Source organism: Lycorma delicatula, chromosome 13 (assembly GCF_047948215.1).
Source record: "Lycorma delicatula isolate Av1 chromosome 13, ASM4794821v1, whole genome shotgun sequence".
In the NCBI taxonomy this organism is placed as follows: Eukaryota; Metazoa; Arthropoda; class Insecta; order Hemiptera; family Fulgoridae; genus Lycorma; species Lycorma delicatula.
The window spans coordinates 1,217,336-1,238,422 of NC_134467.1; the positions used below are offsets into that span (position 1 = coordinate 1,217,336).

The 21,087-nt window shown below is 39.0% G+C and overlaps 1 protein-coding gene across 4 annotated transcripts in view; it reads left to right on the forward strand.

Moving 5' to 3' along the window:
• Positions 1-21,087, forward strand: part of EcR (Ecdysone receptor) — a 481,482-nt gene that overhangs the window by 392,438 nt on the left and 67,957 nt on the right. Inside the window, exon 1 of one of the 4 annotated variants that reach the window (XM_075381841.1) lies at positions 2,206-2,627. The exons of the other annotated variants lie outside the window; for them this stretch is intronic. Coding sequence (XP_075237956.1) covers positions 2,594-2,627 — 34 coding nt within the window. The 5' untranslated portion in view covers positions 2,206-2,593. Of the gene's footprint in view, positions 1-2,205; positions 2,628-21,087 lie in introns of those variants that run through there. 4 annotated transcript variants of the gene reach the window in all.

Here is a 21,087-nt window from a genome sequence, read left to right on the forward strand (position 1 = left end):
ATTTAAGGACGTAGTCGATTCAAATTTTGACTAAACAAAATATAATAATTTTTTTTCATTTATTGATTCTTTAAAATCTTAATGCGATATAATTATTTTTTATATAGCTTAAATCTACTCCTGTAAATTAAAAAAAAAATTACAAGTCGTTGCTTGGTGAAATTTCTTCTTTTGAAACAAGAACATTTGTCGATTTTTTAAACTTTATTTTGGACCCGTTTTAAAGCCGCTTATTTTGACTACTTTTAGTATGGTGTTATTCAAACGATAGTAGCACTACACTTCGAGTAGTATATTTATTTGCGTCTTACACTTTTGTTACTGTGTAATATTTTCACAAATACATTCGGATTTTCCGATTTTTTTGATTTCTGACGTACATTATTACATTGAATCGTTCATTACCGCTTTCTATTTCACCGTTTTTTGTTGTTATTTGGGATAACAAGGAGCAGTTTTTAAAACATTGTTCACATGCGATTCAGTATTTAGGTTATGTATTCCGTACTTATCTACCGGTTATAGGTACAGACATCTGCTTTCTTTTTTTTTACATTTTTACATATTCGATAAGTTTATTATCGAATAAAAAATAAATTATAATACGGGATCGACAAAACAACGCGCTTCACAAAAACATAATGTAAGAGGAAGAAAATGGAAAACTCAAATTATGAATGAAAAAGTTTGGAAAAAATTTAGTCACCCTAATACCTCTTGAGATTCAAGATAATGAACCGAAGGCTGGGCCTTCGCAGGTTTAAATTAGCACAAAAACTGTCAGAAATTCATGATGACCAGAACATGAATTTATCGATTAATAACATATTAAAAATGTTTTTTACAGTTTTTAAAAACTTTTTTCAGAATTTTAAAACGCTAGAAACGTTATAACTAAACTTGTACGTGTGATATTTTGGCGAATATTTTTTTTTTAAATTGCACGTAAATTGTTCATCTGTGATGTGTAGAGAGGTTATCTTAAAATAATTTACATTAAATTAAATAAAAACGTAAAATATCTACGAAACGTTATCGTTTTTGTCGATTTTCGTAAAAATGTTTTTTCCGACCGAAAAAATCGACAAACAAAAACTTCTCTGTGACGTGTAGACAGATTTTGTTTACCGGTTTTCACTGCCATCAGAAGAAACCTTTTTGCGAAAATTAACAAAAACGATAACGTTTCGTTGATATTTTGTTAAACCAAATTTTGTTCAAAGTTAGTAAATCAAAGTTAGATTTACTCGCGAATTAGGATTTCAGGATAAGTCATATCTGAGATAAAGCGTTTCTCGTAAATGACGATTATTTATCCTCTCCCTCAATTTTAGGGGTTATAAATCAGATACGGATGTGATTTTGCGTGGCATAATTCCCGTTTAGATATTAGTTAATTTTCAGACCAGAACAGCAAAAAAATTCACCCCACAAAAACAAACTGGGTTGACTTAATATAAGATAAATTTTCATATAACTTTCGCCCGTAGGATTTTGTTTCTAAACCGTAAAGATGTATATCAAAAACGTTTTGAATTAATAAACGTTCTGAATGTTGGTACTCTTAGTTATTTAAATTAATAAATCTTCACCGGTGACTGTCATTAAATTTGTGTTTCTTTTTGGTTTATTTAGGTACGATGTTTTGTGATTCTACTCGATATCATTTCGGTACGATTTTTTTTCTATTCCTTTTTAATATCAATACGTTATTCGTTTTTATCAGTTATAATGACGACTTCGTCTATGTATTGATAACGCGCATTAAAATCTCTAAAGTCTTTCTAATTTTTTTATTTATATTTATTTAATTTATATATTAAGCGATAAAGGAGATTACGTGTAAGTTACAAAAGACAATCGGGTGGCCGTTTCGTAATATTACGACAATATTTAAAGATCGACGACTTTCACTACACATCGCACCGGATTAAATTGTATCGTGATTATTGTATAATCGACTTCGTATACTTTCGACTATCTTCGTTTAAAAATAATTTTATAGTGTATAAATTAAGATAGATGTCTTTTAAAATAGAGAGAGGGAGATTTCGTTTCTCTCTTATTTTACATCGTGTATACGTTTAGAGAAGAAAAGATTGATAGTTTGTGCGGTTATGTTGGTAATAGCGGTTTGCCGATACTGTGTGCTACGGTATAATATTATTTCGCTGTAGAAAGCGAAATAGTTACTTCACGCCGGCCGGTTTACATTAGCCGTTTGTTAACGTCGTATTATTTCATCGACCGTTTTATGTTTTAGTCGGCGGTTTAATTTCCTTTTATTTGTTAATCGATAATTCGGTGTTTTTAAGTTTATTTAAGGCTAATTGTTAATTAATTAAATTACCATATTATCGTAATATTACAATTGTAAACAGGTGTAACAACATTTGCAATTTTTATTAACTTACATTATTCAACAGTGGTTTTTTTTATATGTTTATAAATGTGTTACTTATTTTAGTGATGTGGTGTCATATTTTTTATTTTACATCGAATTTTGGTACTCTTACATTGTTATTTAAATTATTAAATCGTCATCGGTGACTTTCATTAAATTTGTGTTTCTTTTTGTTTGTTTTATTTAAGTATGATATTTTGTGATTCTACTCGATATCAGTTCGGTACGATTTTTTTGTATTCCCTTTGTATTTTTATTAATTTTAATGGAATTTACCTATCTGGGAAAAAATTAATTTTAAGGAATGACAAATATATATATATATATATATATATATATATATATATATATATGTATGTATGTATGTATATATTTTTATGTAGATAGGTTTTAGAAAATATTAAGTAATAATTAAATTAGTTTAAAACATAGAATACAGCTTATCGTTTTAAATTTGACGCATTTTTATTAGAGATTTTTTATTAACACTCTTCTAATAAAAACTGCGATTATTTTTATTAAAAAAAAGAATAAATAAAACACATCTTGTATATGAATTATTATTTTGTTAAAACAGTAAATAATAACGGTTTAACTAACACATTAGTCCATTTCGAACATCTTATATACGTTCCTACAGTTTATTTTTGGGGGCATACCTTTTTCCTCGGTTACTTTGTGCTCATAATTACATTTTTTAATGAAATTTTAGGTTTAATTCTACGAATTTTGAACTTCATCCACAAAAATAACGACATTAAAATTATGATTTTTTGTAAAACACTTTCCGGTCATAATGAAATATTTCACTAGCTTATGTTTTTTCGAAACACATTTTTTACACACACACACACACACACTGTTCCTTCTAGTACCCGGAAAGGAATCCTAAGTCAGATAAAATTTAAAAAAGAATTGTATGAAAATTCTTTGTTACTTGTTTTACTTAAATTCTTGCCCCTTCACTGAAATCGTGTGTTACTAAACACATACCGAGCGAGTAAATAACGACAAACTTTTCCTGATTCGAAGAAGGAACACTTGTTTGAAATTTTCAAAAGTCTTTAAAAATTCTAGTTTGGTTAATTTTTCGCTTAAAGTTTTTCATTAAAATATATTTAGCAGTTAAATCGTATAATAATTGTTTGCCAAAAGCGTTGCAAATAAAATTTGTTTCAACAAAAAAATAAAATTTTTTTTGTTGAAAATCCAGTTCGTAAATTAAAAGACTCATTAAAGAAAGTTTTAATGTATCGCAATGTTAAAAAAGAATCGGATAGCACTAGCGATTCTTGAAATCTTTGGCGAATATCGGTTTATCGAAACAGATATATTTCGATCGATTTGACTTTCATTTAGGAGTAGTCGAAGGAGACCGTTTAAATGTATTTATTATAAATTAGTCGTTTTAAAATAAACGAAAGATGGTATCTGAATATTTGTTTAGCCTACCGTTAGAATCTTAACCGATACGATGATGATGTGTTCAATATTAAGTACGTAGAGACTGAAAATAATGTATCAGATTTTTTTCTAAAATTACCTTTAAACCTTTTTCTGATGAAGCGAGCAGTCGACCGCTAAATATATTCTAACGAATTCACCTCTTGTTGAATTTTTCCTATTCTCTAGTTTAGATAACATTTTACGATTTTATCGTGAAGATTTGTTTTCGTGTAGAAAAGCGAAGGGAGCCGAGGAAGTAGGTATTCGAAGAGAAATTCCTGGTCGGCGTATTCGACCCGTTGAAGGTTAGTCGGTGCCAGCGGCCGTTACAAATTTCGCCGCTTTGCCCAAAACCGCCCGAAAGAAAAATGTTCAAGCTCTCGCTTCGGAATCTCAGCAAAACGAGTATAACAGTTCATTTAAGGGAAGGTCTTGCGTACGAAGATTCTCGAAACGAAGGCTCTGTAGTCGCAAACCTAAACGGGGAAATTTATTCCCGTTCTAGTTCTTATACTTCTAGTATTTTATTTCATTTTACCACGCACTGGCGATTTCTCGTTAGATCGACGTTCGACTAGGGTCTGATAGGTCGTATCCTGAAAAGGGTCGTGATCAACTCGTTATTGCAAATCGGCTGATTTCAAAGTCGAGAGTTCTAAGGTTCAAATCGTAGTAAAGGCGGTTATTTTTATACGGATTTGAATACTAGATCGTGGATTACTGATATTTAATTTTCAAAATAAATATCTCGGATATAAATATTTTTAAATTAAAATGTATTCGTTTCAGATTACGTTATAAAATGTCTAAGGTGGTATTCGTATTATTTAATAATTAATATGTAAATTGTTTGTAGATCGATAATACGCTTCTTCATTTTTATTTACGAAACCGATACTGTATAGCGCGAAAACTTCTATTCTAAATTTAAATATTGAAATGTAATTTTTCAACTAATATTTAAAATACGATATACAAAAGCATCGAAAGGGGTGAATAGTGCTTTGAAAAAGACTTATTATTTGAAGCAGTAGAACATCGTTACTTTATTTATTTTTAATTTAACAAAAAAGCGACTCTTTCACTACAAAAATAAAGACTAAAAATTATTATCATTACTTTAAAAGTCGTTGTATTTTACCGTAGTCTATTGGAATTAAAATAAAAAGGCTGGAAAATTAATCGAGGGCGTTATAAGTGGTTTCACCGCTTGCGATCCTACTAGTGAAACATTGAACTCGTTAAGTTGTAGCGATGAAAACTGAAAATTTCCAGTATTTTGTGGTTATAATTTTTCCATTATTTTACAATAAATATATATACAATATAATACTTTTATTCTAAACGCATAAAAATATTAAAATTTTTGGGAAACTAGAATTATATCTCGTTACATTTAACGCGATTGTAATATCGTTGAAATCAATTTATTATTCCTTTATAATTTGCCGTATACTTATTTTTCGATTGTATACGAAAATTCTTTTTTCTGCGACTTAGTCTGTTAAAAATTAGAGGCTATAAAAAATATTAAAATAAAGAATGATACGAAAGAAAGATGAAGGTCGGGGAAGGGGAGATAAGAAATTGAAGTAAAATTTAAATTATAAACAAAATTTCCTGTAATTAATTTTATTACGTTGGCTATTAATAAAAAAATATACATTTTTATTTTGATAACTTTTTTCGTTAATTTTGATTGATTTTTAAAATATTTAAAATAGTATTTCTATAGGTATGAAATATAAATGGTTATTAATGATAATGTTACCGGTTATTTAGTAACTAAAAAAAAAAAAGAAAAGAAAAACGTTTAATTTTAGTAGAAATAAGAATTTTTACTCTAAACGACTCGATTAATTATAAGTACGCATTAAAATGAACGTGAAAAAAAAATTATTCATTGTTAATTCTCATCATCGCCTACAATTAATTTAGCCTGTACTAGAAGCGAATTGCTTTTAATTACTCGTATTTGAGTTTAGGCCCCACCGGGTTAGTTGAGTTTCAAAAACGATAAGTTACATAAATAGTTTAAAAACCTGTTAAACTTATATACAAATACCTAGCAAATTGTCGCGAAAAACTTGAAAGTTCTTATTAAATAGAAATTTATTGTACGTAAAAATGTTAACCCGGCTTCTGTTGAAACCTTGGTAAAATAATAAAAAAATTTTATATGTATTTTACGCTCCATCGTATATGCGACTAGGAGAGCGTTTCTCAAAGTAACCGATTCGTTCGTATGTTTTTAGCGCGACAACATTTTCGATCGTTATTTTTTTTCTGTACGATTAATGAAAGTCGTATTCTGATTACGTTCTTCTCTCTTCCTTTCCGTTTCGAACGATTCGATCGTCTCTGCGTCGGTGGACGCAGAAGGAGGGGTGAATCGTCATCTTATGTGAAAAATAGTAGCCGCGTACTTTTGGGCCGAAGGGTTTATCTTTATCGTGATCCTTGTGCGTGTCGATCGTCCTCCCTCGATTCCTTATCGCCTTTCGCTAACGTTTACCGTTTCTTTCTCCGATAGCTATCGGGGCTAATTCAGATAATTACCGCGCGACGGTCGGACGATAAGCTTAACGATCGGTTTCGGAGCGTAAAGTATAAAACCAATTGACATACGCTTCTTTCGGTTACGTTGCGTAATATATCACAACCCCATAGGGGAAGACACCCGCCTTGTGACGCTCCCGTTTGCCGCACCATAAACCCCCGTTCCTAGTCCTGATGGGCTTTAACCGGCGTCGTCTTTCACCCTCTAACTTTTTACATCTCATAGTAATAGGCGAGGATTCGTTGGGATGCCGCTGATGTAAATGCCTCAGTAGACATTTACATCGGTGATTTATAAACTCAGTTTTTGCATTCGCTGTAGGCCTCATCCGGACATCTCGTTGCGTACACCATGGCTGTCATTTGTACACTGTGTACCGAAGTGTTTTCGACAGTATGACCTCTTATGCTGCGTCCGTTTGGGCGCCTAGGTTGGAAAGAAATCGAGCACTTACTCAAAATTTAAGGAGTGCTCAGCGCAGAGCCTTAGTCGTATACACTGGTATGTTTAAAACAACCACCTACGAGGCTACCACCGTATTGGAAAAGGCTGTTACAATCGATTTAGTGGTGAAAGTTCGGGCGACCATGTGGAAATTGCGAAGAAGTAAGGAGGCCAAGGTATTTGGTATGCGGTTTCGAGACGGGCTTGTACCTTAGCGGAACGGTAATCGCAATGCGCCGGTTCTAAATTTCGAACAGTTGCCCATCTTCCGCCTGCGGAGGAGGCTTTACAGCCTCGCAATGGACGCATGGCAGCAAGAATGGCACACCACGACTAAGGGTTGGTCCTTGTATAGATTTATACAGGGGGGATGGTACGGCTTTATTTCATTTTTAAGGGCAACGGGAGCCCAAGGGCTCTCCAACCACGCGAATTTGAATCAATATTTGGTTCATTTCCGCCTGAGCTCTACGTCTGCGGGGAGCTCTAGTAGAACGAACATATGATGTTCGACTGCCGGCTCTCGGGGAGACCAGAACTCAGGCCGCTCTGGAACTTACAAATCAAGGGTAAAATTGGCCACTCATAAGCGGCGAGTCAGTGTGACGTGAGCCTCATTGTCGAACCGTGTGGGATTTCCTTGATGTCGTTGCTTTGTTCAACCGGCATCGGTAGTCTAAGGGATATAAGACTCCTATCGCTTGCTGTACGAAGCTACCCTCGAGAAACGGCTGGCCATCGCCCAAATATGGTATTCAGCGACGTAGCAGTCGAATTGCTGTGGCAGCGAATTGCTGTCTTTGACGGAAACGTTTATTTATTGACAAGTCATATATTTTAGTATGAAGACGGGGTGCCCCTACCCATTTTAGTAATATACTACAAGTGAACGGTGGGACACAAAAGCGAGTGGTGTAATCGCTACGCTTATTCCACTCACGCAGTTAGGTAAGCTCTAGAAGCTAATTAGGATATCGGTCGTTAAACCGTTTTGAGGCACAGTAGCCGTTTGTGGCACGGAGACTCGGTCTTATGCTTTAGGGCGAACGAATGGTTGATGGTGGGAGAAATGCCAGACAAACCAAATTTCTTGCGTAATTTAATGGGAATTACGGTCACATTTTCAAAATTTTTGTCGAGGTAAAGAGCAACGATTCAATACAATCGCACAGTCCGATCGCACTTCGCTTTATTCAGTCGATACTAATATCTGAAAAAGATATTAATCGTCGCCCGAGTTTGTGGATAAATATCTACAGAACGGATCGTAAAGTCCGTAAAAAAAGAATACGTTAGAAGATTAACCAATTCAGTTGTTTGTCGATCGCCTTTATAAATTTTTCATATTTCATTCTACATATATATATATATATATATTTTTTTTTTTGTAGATCGAAAAAGAGAGTCCTTTTAGATCCCTTTGTTTTGTCCTGAAAGCCTCACTTTGGCCGAATACAATCCTGCAAAATCTGAAACGGATCGTTTCAAATTTTATAGCGTTTTATGTTATGGTTATTCAACGGATTTGGAGAAACCTCTTGTCTTGTACTTCTTCTGCGGCAGAACCTTTATATCCGCGAAGGATCTGTTTACTTTCTTACCCGAACGGAATTGTGCACTATTTAATGATAAATAAAAACGATTCGGAATAAAAAAACTTGATCGTCTTAACTCGTTTATAATATTTAATTAACCCGTCGGTCTGAACGAAACTGTTAGTGTTAATCGAAACTCTGTGAGTACGACTTGCGGAGATATAATATATATTCATAAAAATAATGTAAAATGGAAAATATAATTAAAGATCGGTTACTGTTTAAAACAGTACTTCGAATAAATCTGGAAAATTTTGAGCGGTCCGTCGATGGATTTTGCGACTTAAAATTAATCGAAATTAGGCTGTTAAATTTTTGATAAGCTGCAATGCGTTTGAAAATTTTTAATGGCTGTTGAGATATGTGACAATGAATATGCTTTTTGTGTATAATTCGTAAAATTTGATTTTCCATTTTCAAGATATTTATCCCTAACTCGATCGCACGATGTATTTTCGGAAATAGATTATTTACAGTTGTTCTAAACAAAAAAACTTCAGATCGAAAACCGTAAAAGATCAGTCTATAATCTTACTGTCTATAATATTATTATGTTCCGTTTACTTTTCCTGACCCTTGAACATTTTTTTATCGTGGTAATTTTTATTTACCGTCTCTTCGTTTAATATTTTTCTCTTCGTTTTTACTATTTGTTATCGTTAATTTCTTTGTAGTTAGTTTCCTAACAGCGATATTTAAATAATTAAAGATTACGTTATACTACGGACCGGTAACGCGTGTAACGGTAAGTTGTGAAATCATTGAGGTGTCTTGATTCCCCGAATTCATTTCTTTTATGCATTTTAATTATATATGTCGGGGGAGAATATTCTCAAGAACTATATTTTTATTTTATTTTTTGTTTTTTTGTGCGTGTGGTTTCGCGTTTTCAACGACCATTATTATATGATGCAATACATAGACACGTGCGTGCGTGTGTGTGTGTGTGTGTGTGTGTGTGTATTTTCGTTCATCTTATCTTTTTTCCTCTCTCTCACTCTCTCTCTCTCACACTCTTTTTTCTTTTATTAATTCTTTTCCTTGTTTTTGTCTTCGACTTCCATATTTTCACTTTCTTTAGATACTTCTATTTCTACTACTTCGTTTCTCCTTATAATGTTTATATCGGTGTTTTTCTCCTTTTCTGTTTCTCTATTTTTATTTTTGTTTCGATCGGATTTTTTGTATCCGTTTTACATTTCATCATCTTTGTTCTTTCGTTTCGGTTTCTCATACTGTTCCTCATTTTTCTCGATTTCCTTTTCCCGGTTCGTCGTAATCTTCTAATCTTTTGGGTTTATTTTTCTGTGCTTCCGTTTTTCTTTTCTTACATCTTTTTTCTTCTTCGATTAACCGAAAAATAAAATATATCGTACGGCAGTTCGCTACGTTTCTGTCTCTTATATTATTGTGCAAAGCTATATGTTGTTAGTTCGCACTCAGTTCTTATCCTACGATAATAAATATCGGTCCATAGTTAAAAACTTTCGCCTAACAAAATCGTTGGATTCGTTTTAGTTTTAATTATTGTCCGTTAAGATACCCTTGAATTTTTTTTCCTGTTTAGCCTCCGGGAATTACCGTTCAGGTATTACTTCAGAGGATGAATGGGGATGATATGTATGAGTATCAATTTCGACCGTTCCTGAGATGTGTGGTTCATTGAAACCCAACCACCAAAGAACACCGGTATCTAGTATTCAAATCCGTATAAAAGTAACTGCCTTTACTAGGACTTGAACGCTGGAATTCTCGATTTCCAATTCAGCTGATTTGGGAAGACGCGTTCACCACTAGACCAACCCGGTGGGTCCCGTTAAGATATTCTTTTTTTTCCCCAAGCCGGACATCCAATTAAGTATACTCGTCTCGGGTACGTGTCCTTTCCGGATCGTTTAATTGCCTGCCTCTAATCTCCGATGGAAGAAACCAGGTCCGGCTATGCCGTTTCCAGCCTCCCCGCCGGAGACCGGGTCTCGGTCTTTCCTTTTGCCAGGACTTCCTGTGAGTGCTGGTTAATTTGCTTCTATTGCGCTTGACATTAACCGCAACGGTCCATACCGGGGCGGCGTACAACAGAGACAACGTTATCACCGAGGTGATAAGTCGCCTCTTGGACGCACGTGGAATTCCTTGTCCCGCAAAGAATCCTCGCAAGGCACTTGTTGTTTCCACTCTGTCACAGATCATGGCCACATGACTGGAGTATTTGAGGTGTTTATCCAGTAACACCCCTAGATATTTAGCACTTTCCACCTGGACAATTGCATCTCCTCTCAGACGCAGATTTAATCATCTGAGTATTCTCCTACCAGTGAAGAGGATACTCTTGCGTTTGGAAGGAGAGACTTCCAAACTGTTGTTGACAAGCCATTCATTCACTAATTCTAAAAGTAACATTCCCCTTGTCCTCCACTTCATCTAAGGTACTGGCCTCCACTAGCAGCAAATGTCGACCGTGTATCCTACGACATTCACCCCCGGCGGAAATTGAAGTCGGAAAATTTCATCATAGAAGATGTTCCAAAGTAGGGGTCCGCGTTCACCAGGTATTAGCTCCGTGATGCCCGTATCAACCCGCGGGAATAGCGCTTCCATGTGTCGTGTAGCTTCAATCTTATTAAGGACGGGTCTTCCCAGTCTCTTCATGACTACCTGGTACGCCCGTCCCCAGGGGTCAGCATCTAGTTCACTGCTTAGCTCCCTCCACTTCTGCCTTTTTGCGTGCTTAATCATGAAGTTTAACTGTTTTCTTGCTGCTCCAGATTGTGTAATCGCCGTGTTCAGGTCTCGATCAGCTCCGTATGTTCTCGTTCTAAGTCTGCCTCTTCATGGATTGCAGAACCCTGCAAAATCCGCAATATCGGAGGACCACCAATAGACAGGGTGATGTCTTGTAGCTCTTTCGGGGAGCCTGGCCGGCTCAGTAATCATGATCTGTTGTAATGTATCTGGCGTGACCGATCTGCCATCCGTCATTTTTGCAGCAACTTTGCGAACAATGGTCTCTACCTGACGTTCCGAAAGTCTAAAGAATAGATGTTGATTTCTAATAAGAGTCTCAGTATCAAGAATTTCAACAGAAACAGCCAAATGATCACTTGCAGTCTCGACCTGCAAAACCTGCGTGCTCACCATGTCTCGTGGAAATCTACCGTCGATCAATACCAGATCTAGGATAGAAAAAAATAAGAAAAAAATCGAACAATCTTTATCCGACCGATACATCTTATTAATAAATTGAAATAATCCTATATTAACTGATAAGAAAAAGCCCGATAAAGATAAAGAAAAAATGTATTACAATCCCCAATCTACCATCCCCGTCACGGTCAGGGGGACATTTAGCCTGTCATAGCTCGCTTCGCTCGCTCTTCCTGTACTCGGAGGGCTCTACCCCTTGGACCCCGTTGACTTCATTAAACTCATGCTTGTGAGAATAATAATGATAAATAAAAAAAAACCTGTTCAATTTATAAAGAAATATCGTTGTATTGTAGTTTCTTCAGAGCAGCGGTTCTGTCGGTACAGGATCCGAAACTTTGACCGATGTATGAATGGGGGTTTCAAAACAATCGCCTCCATTTAAAGAGATTAATTATAACCGATTCCTTTGTACGGGTAAAAATGTATTTTGCCTGGTTCGTAGCGTTACCCGACAAACACCACTACGAGGTGATCGTCTAATTCGTTTCTCATTTTTTTTTAAATCTTTTACTTTATATTATGTTTTTTAGCCAAGTAACCGGAGACAGGTGCAGCCGGTCGCGTCGCGCATAGTCACAGCGGCTGTATCGGTTGAGCCGCCGTGCCGTACACCGTCGCACCGCTTAAAAAATCTAAAATTAAAAACCGAAAACAGTTTTTTAGATATTTATCTGAAGAGCATTTGCAAGCCCGGATCTAGTGGATATCTCGTTTAGTACAGTCAAAAATTGGGAATATTTGCAATCGTTCAAACCCTTTTTACCTTTCATCTCTCTGTTCGAGACCGAATTTCGAAAAATCTAGAAACGGGTTGTAGATATTTAGATGACAATTAAACGCACAAAAAATCATGTCGATATCTTTATTTGTTTTCGAAAAATTAAAAAAAATTGTAAATTTCGTTGTTATTCCATTTTAACTCTTTAAACTAGGAATTTAAAAAAAATCCTTTCTTAGTGTACACTTACACCGTAAGAACATATATACATAGTTTAATCGTTTTATCTTCAATAGCTTTTGCCGGGCGTTGATGAATCGGTCGGTCGGTTAGGACAAGTCGCTTTATAGGAACATATTTATAAATTCGACAGATTTTTAGATAATACTAAGTTGTCATTAACGATTTGCTTTTGTAATTTCTTTTAAATTTGGTTAATAATTCCTTTCTTTCGGTTAGATTATTCGGCTCGATCTTTCCTTTTCGTAAAATTTAAGTCTGATGTTTCTCGGTATTCTTTAATATTTCATTACACCTTACGTATGTTTCTTGTATAATATTATTTTACAGTTGTTCTTGCATTCGCGTTTATGTAATGTTAATTTGTTAATGTACGTAATTACTTGAAACCCATTCTTTCAAAATAGCAGTATTCTATCTATATTTAGTGTAACACGTGATCGCTTCAAAATTTCCTAAAAATGGATTGTGTTTTCCTCTATTTCTGGTTATTTCTTATACATCCGTGAACTGTCAGCGATTACAAATTTATTTAGCTGATCATTGTTTGCTGATAAACATGATTTTAACGGGATCAAAACGACTAGGAAGAACAATGTTTGTTGAAGTAGTCGTGCTGTTTTCTTTCGGAGCGTATTCTTTTCCACTCGCATAAACGCCACCGTTATATTCGATTTAGGTATATTTTTTGAAACGGTTCCGAGTTAGTATCCTATTTTTGTATTTTAATTTATTCATATAAAAGCGATTACTAAGCAGTCGACTGATATTTATTAATCGTCGAGTAAATTTTATTGAACGCCGAACCTACTGGAGCTGCTGACTACAACGGTACGTGGAGGATCGATAGAATTCTTTGTTGGCAGTCATAAATAAAACAGTTTAAAGGCATTTTTTGCTCGAGACGATTTGTATTAGAGAACAACCGGTTATATAATTTTTTCGCAGTGAATAAACAGGTCTTTAAATTTACCCCTCGCACTTTAAAGAGTTTCATGTATTTTTGGCTGTGCGGTTCACTATCGGATTAATTTATATGCAGAATTTGTATGCTTATACGTGCATCAAATTAGGTTTCTGGCTCAGAGTACGAACTACGCGTCAGTTACTAGATGTAGGACTGCCTGTTCGAATAGATTCGATAATTACAAAAATCTGTACGAACGAGTATAACAAATAGGTATGAATCGGAGGTAGTAAGCGTAGTAATGGCTTTCAAACAAATAAATCTAAACACAGGATTACGGTAACGCTTCGGAGCCTTTCTAAATCGTCTCTGAAACGATTTTAGCGAGGGCATTGTTAAGGGATTATAAAAGAGTACGAAGAAAACAGCGTACTCCTTCAAGTCATCTGTCTCGACCTGTCCGAATTAACCTATTTAAATTCATTTAATTTCAAGTTTTCCATCTGTACTGTTTAATCGCTTTGGAGTCGATACGTGCATAGATATTTCCTTTTGCGATTATACGTCCGCAGTGCGCGTTATCTATTGAAAGTTAAGCCTAGGTATAACTTGTCGCCGTTTTACAAATTATAATCCATGTACCGTGAAAATAAAAATATCTTCGTACGTTTCTTTTGGTTCTTTTCCGTTACTCTTTCTGAGGTAAACTTACTTGAAATTAGGCTTTCAAAAGTTATTGGATTTACTGGCATTTCTCCCGCCGCCACCCCCAATCGTGCCTCGAAGGGCTACTGTATCTTGAAACAGTTTAAGTGACCTAGTTTTTAATTGCTCCTGAAGCTAATCTAATTGCTTGAACGGTATAAGCTCGGTCTACTACAGCAGTTGCTTTTACGTCCAGCCGTTCAAATGTTATCCTACCCTACTAAAGGGCATTTGTATGTGTGTCTGTCTGTGTGTGTGTCCATCCACTGTAGCTTAGCACCGGAATGTACCGATCACTAGCTGAAAATCCCGATTCGTTAGTTCATGTTTCGTGGTGGTCAAGTGTATACTTGTTATATTATTATTTATCGTTATATCGATATATATGCAAGATATTATAATATTTTTTTTTTTTTTTATGTAATTGTTTTTCTTCATATGTTAATGAACTGTAACCAAAACGTAGGCACAAGTCGTTGTACCAGTCGCTAGCGGAAAATCCCGATTCGTTAATATCAACTTCCATAGCCAAATTTCTAATTTAAGTTTCGTTACCACCACCACCACCACATTCGTTCGCCTTAAAGCATAAGACGAAAGTCCGTACTACAAACGGCTACCCTTCCTCAAAATGGTTTAGCGACCGGTATCCTAATTAGTTCCTAGAGCTCACCTAACTGCGTGAGCGGAATAAGCGTGTTGCCATACACATCTCGCTTGTGAGTCCCACCGCTCACTTGTCGTATATTATTAAAATGGGTAGGGGCACCCCGTCAACTTACTAAAATATATGGCTTGGCGATAAATTAAAATTTATTCCGTCAAGTATAGCAATTCGCTGCCACGCCTAGGTCGCTGAATGCCAGCAAGTACCTGTCCACCATATTATAGCTCTTGGAGCTACATTTGACCGATGGCCAGCCGTTTCTCGAGGGTAGCTTCCTACAGCAAGCGGTAGGAGTCTTATATCCCTTAAACTACTGATGCCGGTTGAACAAAGCAACGACATCAAGGAACTCCCACACGGTCCGTCAATGTGGCTCACGCCACATTGATTCGCCGCTCATGAGTGGCCTGTTTTCTTCCCCTTAACCTCTAAGTTCCAGGGTGGCTTGATTTCTGGTCCCCCGAGAGCCGGGCAGTCGAACATCATGTGTTCGTTCGACTGGACATCTCCGCAGACGCATAGCTCATCTGCTGCCAGTTCGAACCGAAACCAATATTGGTTCAAATTCGCGTGCTTGGAGAGCACTTGGGCTCCCGTTGCACTTAAAAACGAACCAGTTGCGTACCATTCCCCCATTCCAGAGGTATTCTGTATAAATCTATAGAAAGACCTACCCTTAGCCGTGGTGTGCCATTCTTGCTGCCATGCTTCCATCGGAGCCTCCACCGCAGGCGGGAGATGAGCAACTATTTGAAATTTAGAACCGGTGCATTGCGATCATCGTTCCTCTACGGTGCAGGCCCAGCTCGAAACCGCATTCCAAATACCTCGGCTTCCTCGCCTCTTCGCAATTTCCGCATGGCCGCTCGAACTTTCACAACTAAATCGTATGGCGGTATTCTCGTTGGAGGTTGTTTTAAAAACACTAGTGCATACGAGTAAGGCTCTGCGTTGGAAACTCCTTAAATTTTGAATAAGTTTTCGATTTCTTCCCAACCTATGTGTAACAAGAGACGCAGCATAAGAGGTCATACATTCGAAGTCACTTCGGTACGCCGTGTAAAAATGACGGCCTGACAGCCGGTAATCCTTCCGAGCAATCTTCCTAAGCTTGTACATCACAGAAACGGCATCCGTAGTTACTTGCCTAATGTGGTTGATAAACAACTTCTCAACAACATAACACCTAGGTACCTATGAATTCTAACGCGGCTGATTACACACTCTTTATACTTAATATGGGGGTTATGATTCTGTGATAATTTGTTTGCACCCTGGAGAAGCACACACTTCGTCTTCAACACAGAAATCTTTCAATTTTGCATGTTCATCCAGCCCTCTGCGGTTGACACAGCCGCCTGCACACGGTCTTCTAGCCGTGGTCGTGAATTACTACGAACTAACACGAGACAGTCCCCGGCAAAGCCTGGGCCTTGACCCCTTCTGGGAATTTCAGTCCCAGAAATACGTCGAATACCAGGTTCCACAGCAAGAGACCGAGAACGAAACCCTGCAGGCAGATCCCTGGTGGGTTCCAGGCGGAAACCTGGTGACAGATTTTTCCACAGCTAGGGGCGCAACCTTAAACTGAGCCTTTCTCAGTGCCATTTTAGAAACCACTCGGTCTATATCTACGTACCCCTCGTGACTTGCACGACGGTGAATTGCCCATCAGAAAACTGGGGCATCCAGAAAACACCCAACGTGACCGAGCCAATCACGATCGCAGAGTGCGGCCGTTCCCCACGAGAGTGAATAACATCAATAGGGTGGAAGCCGACCACCCTATCCCCGACCGTGTACGGCTGCTGGACCAAGAGGACCTCGAGGCTGTACTTTTCAAGGAACCTCATGGCTTCATTGGTGCCGCCCGGGAATGATTCAGGTTTAATTGTCCCAATCGCAAGCGTTCGATATGATGACCGTCCTCGAAAGCTTCCCCCAATCCAGGCATCGCCATACTCCGTATTATTCACGATCTTTGCTCGGGCTATGTCGTGCGACCTGCATTACTTGTCCCCACCCCGGTGACTGGCATCAAAGCCTTTCACTAAGGCACAGGGGTCGTACTTCCTAGCTGCTTTCTTATTAGGACAGTTTGTTGGTCGTGTGCCCAGCAATGGCGCAATGACCAAACATTTCCGACTGTGTTCTATAGTGGAGAGAGGGGTGATCAAAGCCCTGACATTTGAAGCACCGGGGCACTTCTATATGTTCGACAACCCTGCAAGAGATCCACCCAAGGAACAGCCGACCACCGGTCTCCAAGACCTGCCGGATGTTTGACAAGGTCTCAATTATTCAGTGGCTCTTTGGAGCGTCTTTCCGTCCCAACTGCCGGACCACCCTCGTTCCCTTGAGAAAGTCCTCGACAGCCATATCCAGCAGAAGATTTTGCCTGTGTATGGCTCTGAGAATTTCGGGCTCCTCTACCCTCGTTGCCCTCGCCAAATCGTAGACCAGTATTTGTGGCCTCCGATCGGCCAACAACTGAGCTTTCAGCCCGTTCTTCTTAAGAACGTCGGCCTCCAGCATCCACGTCGCCTGCTGCTCATTTACAACCTCCATCACAATGCCATTGTCCCTTGTTTTCGTGACCCGGGAAATTTGAAACTTTTCTTTCCTCGGGTCCAGGACCTTTTTAAGGGGTAGTTCCGTCATTGCTGACGATGCCCCCGGACCAGGTGTGATTGGGACTATCTTGACGTGGCCTTCTTAACTTTTGCAGCCGGAGCCTGGACTAGCAGCGGTGAATTAAGCCGCTTGCTCAGGGGCGGCGTTACTGCGGCAAAGCAGATAGGCTTCTTAATCTTCTCCTCCACCCATCTAATAGTTTTGTGAAGTTTCACAAAACTAACTTCCAAGAGCTTCACAAAACTTCACCGTCACCTGCTTGAAACCCTGACTCCATCCACCACTTGGTCAACCTTGTCTGAGAGCCTTGACACAACTGTATCAAGGGTCTGGTTGGCGTCTGGAGGCTTTCACACTTTAAACTGCACTCGGACAGGTAAGAATCAAAACTGTCGAGCTTCCACCGAAATCCGATACTCCTTCTTTATGGTGAATTTTGTCCACACGGATAGCATCTCCTCGATCCTCCCCAAACCATCAGTCCCAGAACCAGACCTTTCCATAGAAGGCTTCGCTTTAAAGACCTCCGGTTTAGTGCCGACCACTACATTACTGTCCTTCACCACCCTCGACATCGTGAGAAGGCGCTCTTTCGACTGGTTTCGCCCTCCCCACCAATAGGGGAAGACACCCGCCTTATGACGCTTCCGGTTGCCATACCCCACCTCCGTTCCTAACCATGATGGGCTTTAACGGGAGTCTTTCGCCCTCTAACTTTTTACATCTCATAGTAATAAGCCAGGCCTCGTTGGGATGCCACCGATGTAAATGCCTCGGTAGACATTTATAGCGGTGATTTTTAAACTCACCTTTTGCCTTCGCTGTAGGCCCCGTCCGGACATCTTCAATGTCCTACATCGTTGCCCTATGAACTAGCTAACCGAGCTCGCGGAAGCACGAACCCCGCCCGTATTTCTACTTTTATTGAGCCAATTTCTGTGTAAATGTCTCGAATTCGAGGCAAATTAACAACAACATAACACTAAAAATGTTGTTCGCAACAACGAAATTTAGTCCTAGTTCCCTTAGTGAACTCTACTTCAGTTCATACCCCTAACTTTGGGTTAATTTACGGACTCCAGTCTGGTCTCCAAGGGAGAGGCGGACAGACCACCTACTCCCACTCAGCTCCATCGCAGAATCCCGTGTGATATTTACTTTCTTCAACCATCGTCGAGATGCCACTTCACCTTACGGGTACATGGGATCCATGCCCTCGGCAGTGCAGTCGCCGTCCCGGCGATAGTGTCGTGTGCTCGTTCAAACTGCCCTCTTCAAAACGGCACTACAACACCTCACGGCTGCATTTTGCCCTCCACAGTCTCGCTCTCCCTGCACGGTTCCAAATACCGTTTTTCCCACACAGTTCGATGCAGAGGTTTCAGCAGGAATTTTAGTGAAATCTGCCGGTGCACAAGGACGCTTCACCACCCTCATGAAGACCTCCGAGACCTCTTTGCATATAACTTTTTTCCTTTTGCATATCATTTTCATCATTCAAAAAAAGCATATTTTTACACAAGAAGTAATCAATTTTCGACACTTAATAAGGACGAGCAGAATTCCATTCTGCTCGCCCGCCCAGAGGGCGTGACTACGGCACGCTCTCCGTATTTATTTCGTCGATATAATTAGATAAAGGTAGCAATTCGCTGCCGCGCCTTGGTCGCTGTATGCCAGCAAGTACCTGTCCATCCTTTATAGCGGCTTGAAGCTATAGATCGATGGTCGGTCATTACTGAAGGGTAGCTTCTTCCAGCAATGCGATTAGAGTCCTCCCTTAAGCAAACTATTGATGCCGGTTGAACAATGCAACTGCATGAAGGAACTCCCACACGGTCCGACAGTGCGACTCACCCCACAATGACTTATGAGTAACCAATTATCCTCTTGACCTCTAAGTTCCAAGCTGGCCCGAGCTCTGGCCCCCCATGAGCGGGGCAGCCGTACATTATATGTGCATTCGACTGACCCTCCCCGCAGACATACACTTCATCAGTTGCCAGGCGGAACCTGAACAGATATTGTTTCAAATTTACGTGTTTGGTGAGCACTTGGGTTCCCGTTTCCCTTAAAAACGATCTTGGGGATACCATCCCCCCAAATCCTGTTTAAAATTATACATAGACCTTCCCTTAGTCGTAGTGTTCCATTCACTTTGTCATGCTTTCATCGATCAATGGCTGCCATGGTTCATTGCGAAAGAGCCTCCGAACCCTCTTCCGCAAGCGAGAGTTGGGCAACTGTATGAAATTTATATCTGGAGCATTGTGATCATCGTTACGCTCCGGTACACGGCCGGCTCGAAACCGCATCCGAAATACCGCGGTCTCCCGACTTCTTCGCAACTTCCACGTGACGCCCGAACTTTCTTCACTAAATCGATCGGGTGAGCTTCGTAGGGGTGGTTTTAAAAACTGCATACAATGAGAGCTCTGCGCTGGCCACTCCTTAAATTTAAATAAGTGCTCTTTTTTTTCCAACCTATGCGTTCATACGGGTGCCGCATAAGTAGTCATACTTTCGAAGACTCATCAGTACTCCATGTACACCTGGCGGCCTGACAGCCCATCGTCCTTCCGAGCAATTCCCCTAGGCTTCTGCATCACGGAGACGGTTGTCGCTACATGTTTAACATGATTACCAAACAGAAAATTTTCATCCGAGTACACCTTGGTACATTAAACTATTACTAGGCCGATTACACAGCCTTTATACTTAATACGGGGATTACGACTCTATGATAATTTGTCTGGGGCAGAGAAATCTTTAAATTTTGACTGTTCAGCCATCCCTCTGCAGCTGAGAAGTCTGTTTGCGCTTTTTCTTCTAGCTGCGGTCGTGAATTACCGGGAACTAACAAGAGACAGTCGTCGGCGAACGTATTGGCCGCGACCCATTCTGTGAATGTCAGTCTCAGAAATCCATCAAAAACCAGATTCCACAGCAGAGGACCGAGAACGCAACCCTGCCGGTTTCTCCTGGTCGCTGACGTTTCCACAACTAGGCGCGCATCCTTAAACAGATCCGTGCAGTTAGACAAATAGTCACGTGCAACGGCCTGTTGGGCTTCCGTAACATTGCGATGTTCCAACTCATAGAGGACAACCCACCGGGTTGGTCTAGTGGTTAACGCGTCTTGCCAAATCAGCTGATTTGGAAGTCGAGAGTTACAGCGTTCAAGTCCTAGTAAAGCCAGTTATTTTTACACGGATTTGAATACTAGATCGTGGATACCGGTGTTCTTTGGTGGTTGGGTTTCAATTAACCACACATCTCAGGAACGGTCGAACTGAGAATGTACAAGACTACACTTCATTTACACTCATACATATCATCCTCTGAAGAATTATTTAAACGGTAGTTACCGGAGGCTAAACAGGAAAAAGAAAGGAACTCATAGAGGACAGAACTCCTACACAAAAAAGGAAAGGTCGCCTCTGTGGCAATAAAAATGGCCAAAACATAATCTAAGGTTATACGTTTTGTAGATTTTTTGGAAGGCCGGATGATATTTTTGAGTTTTATTTTGGCGCGGATAAGAACGCCTATAAAGGTCT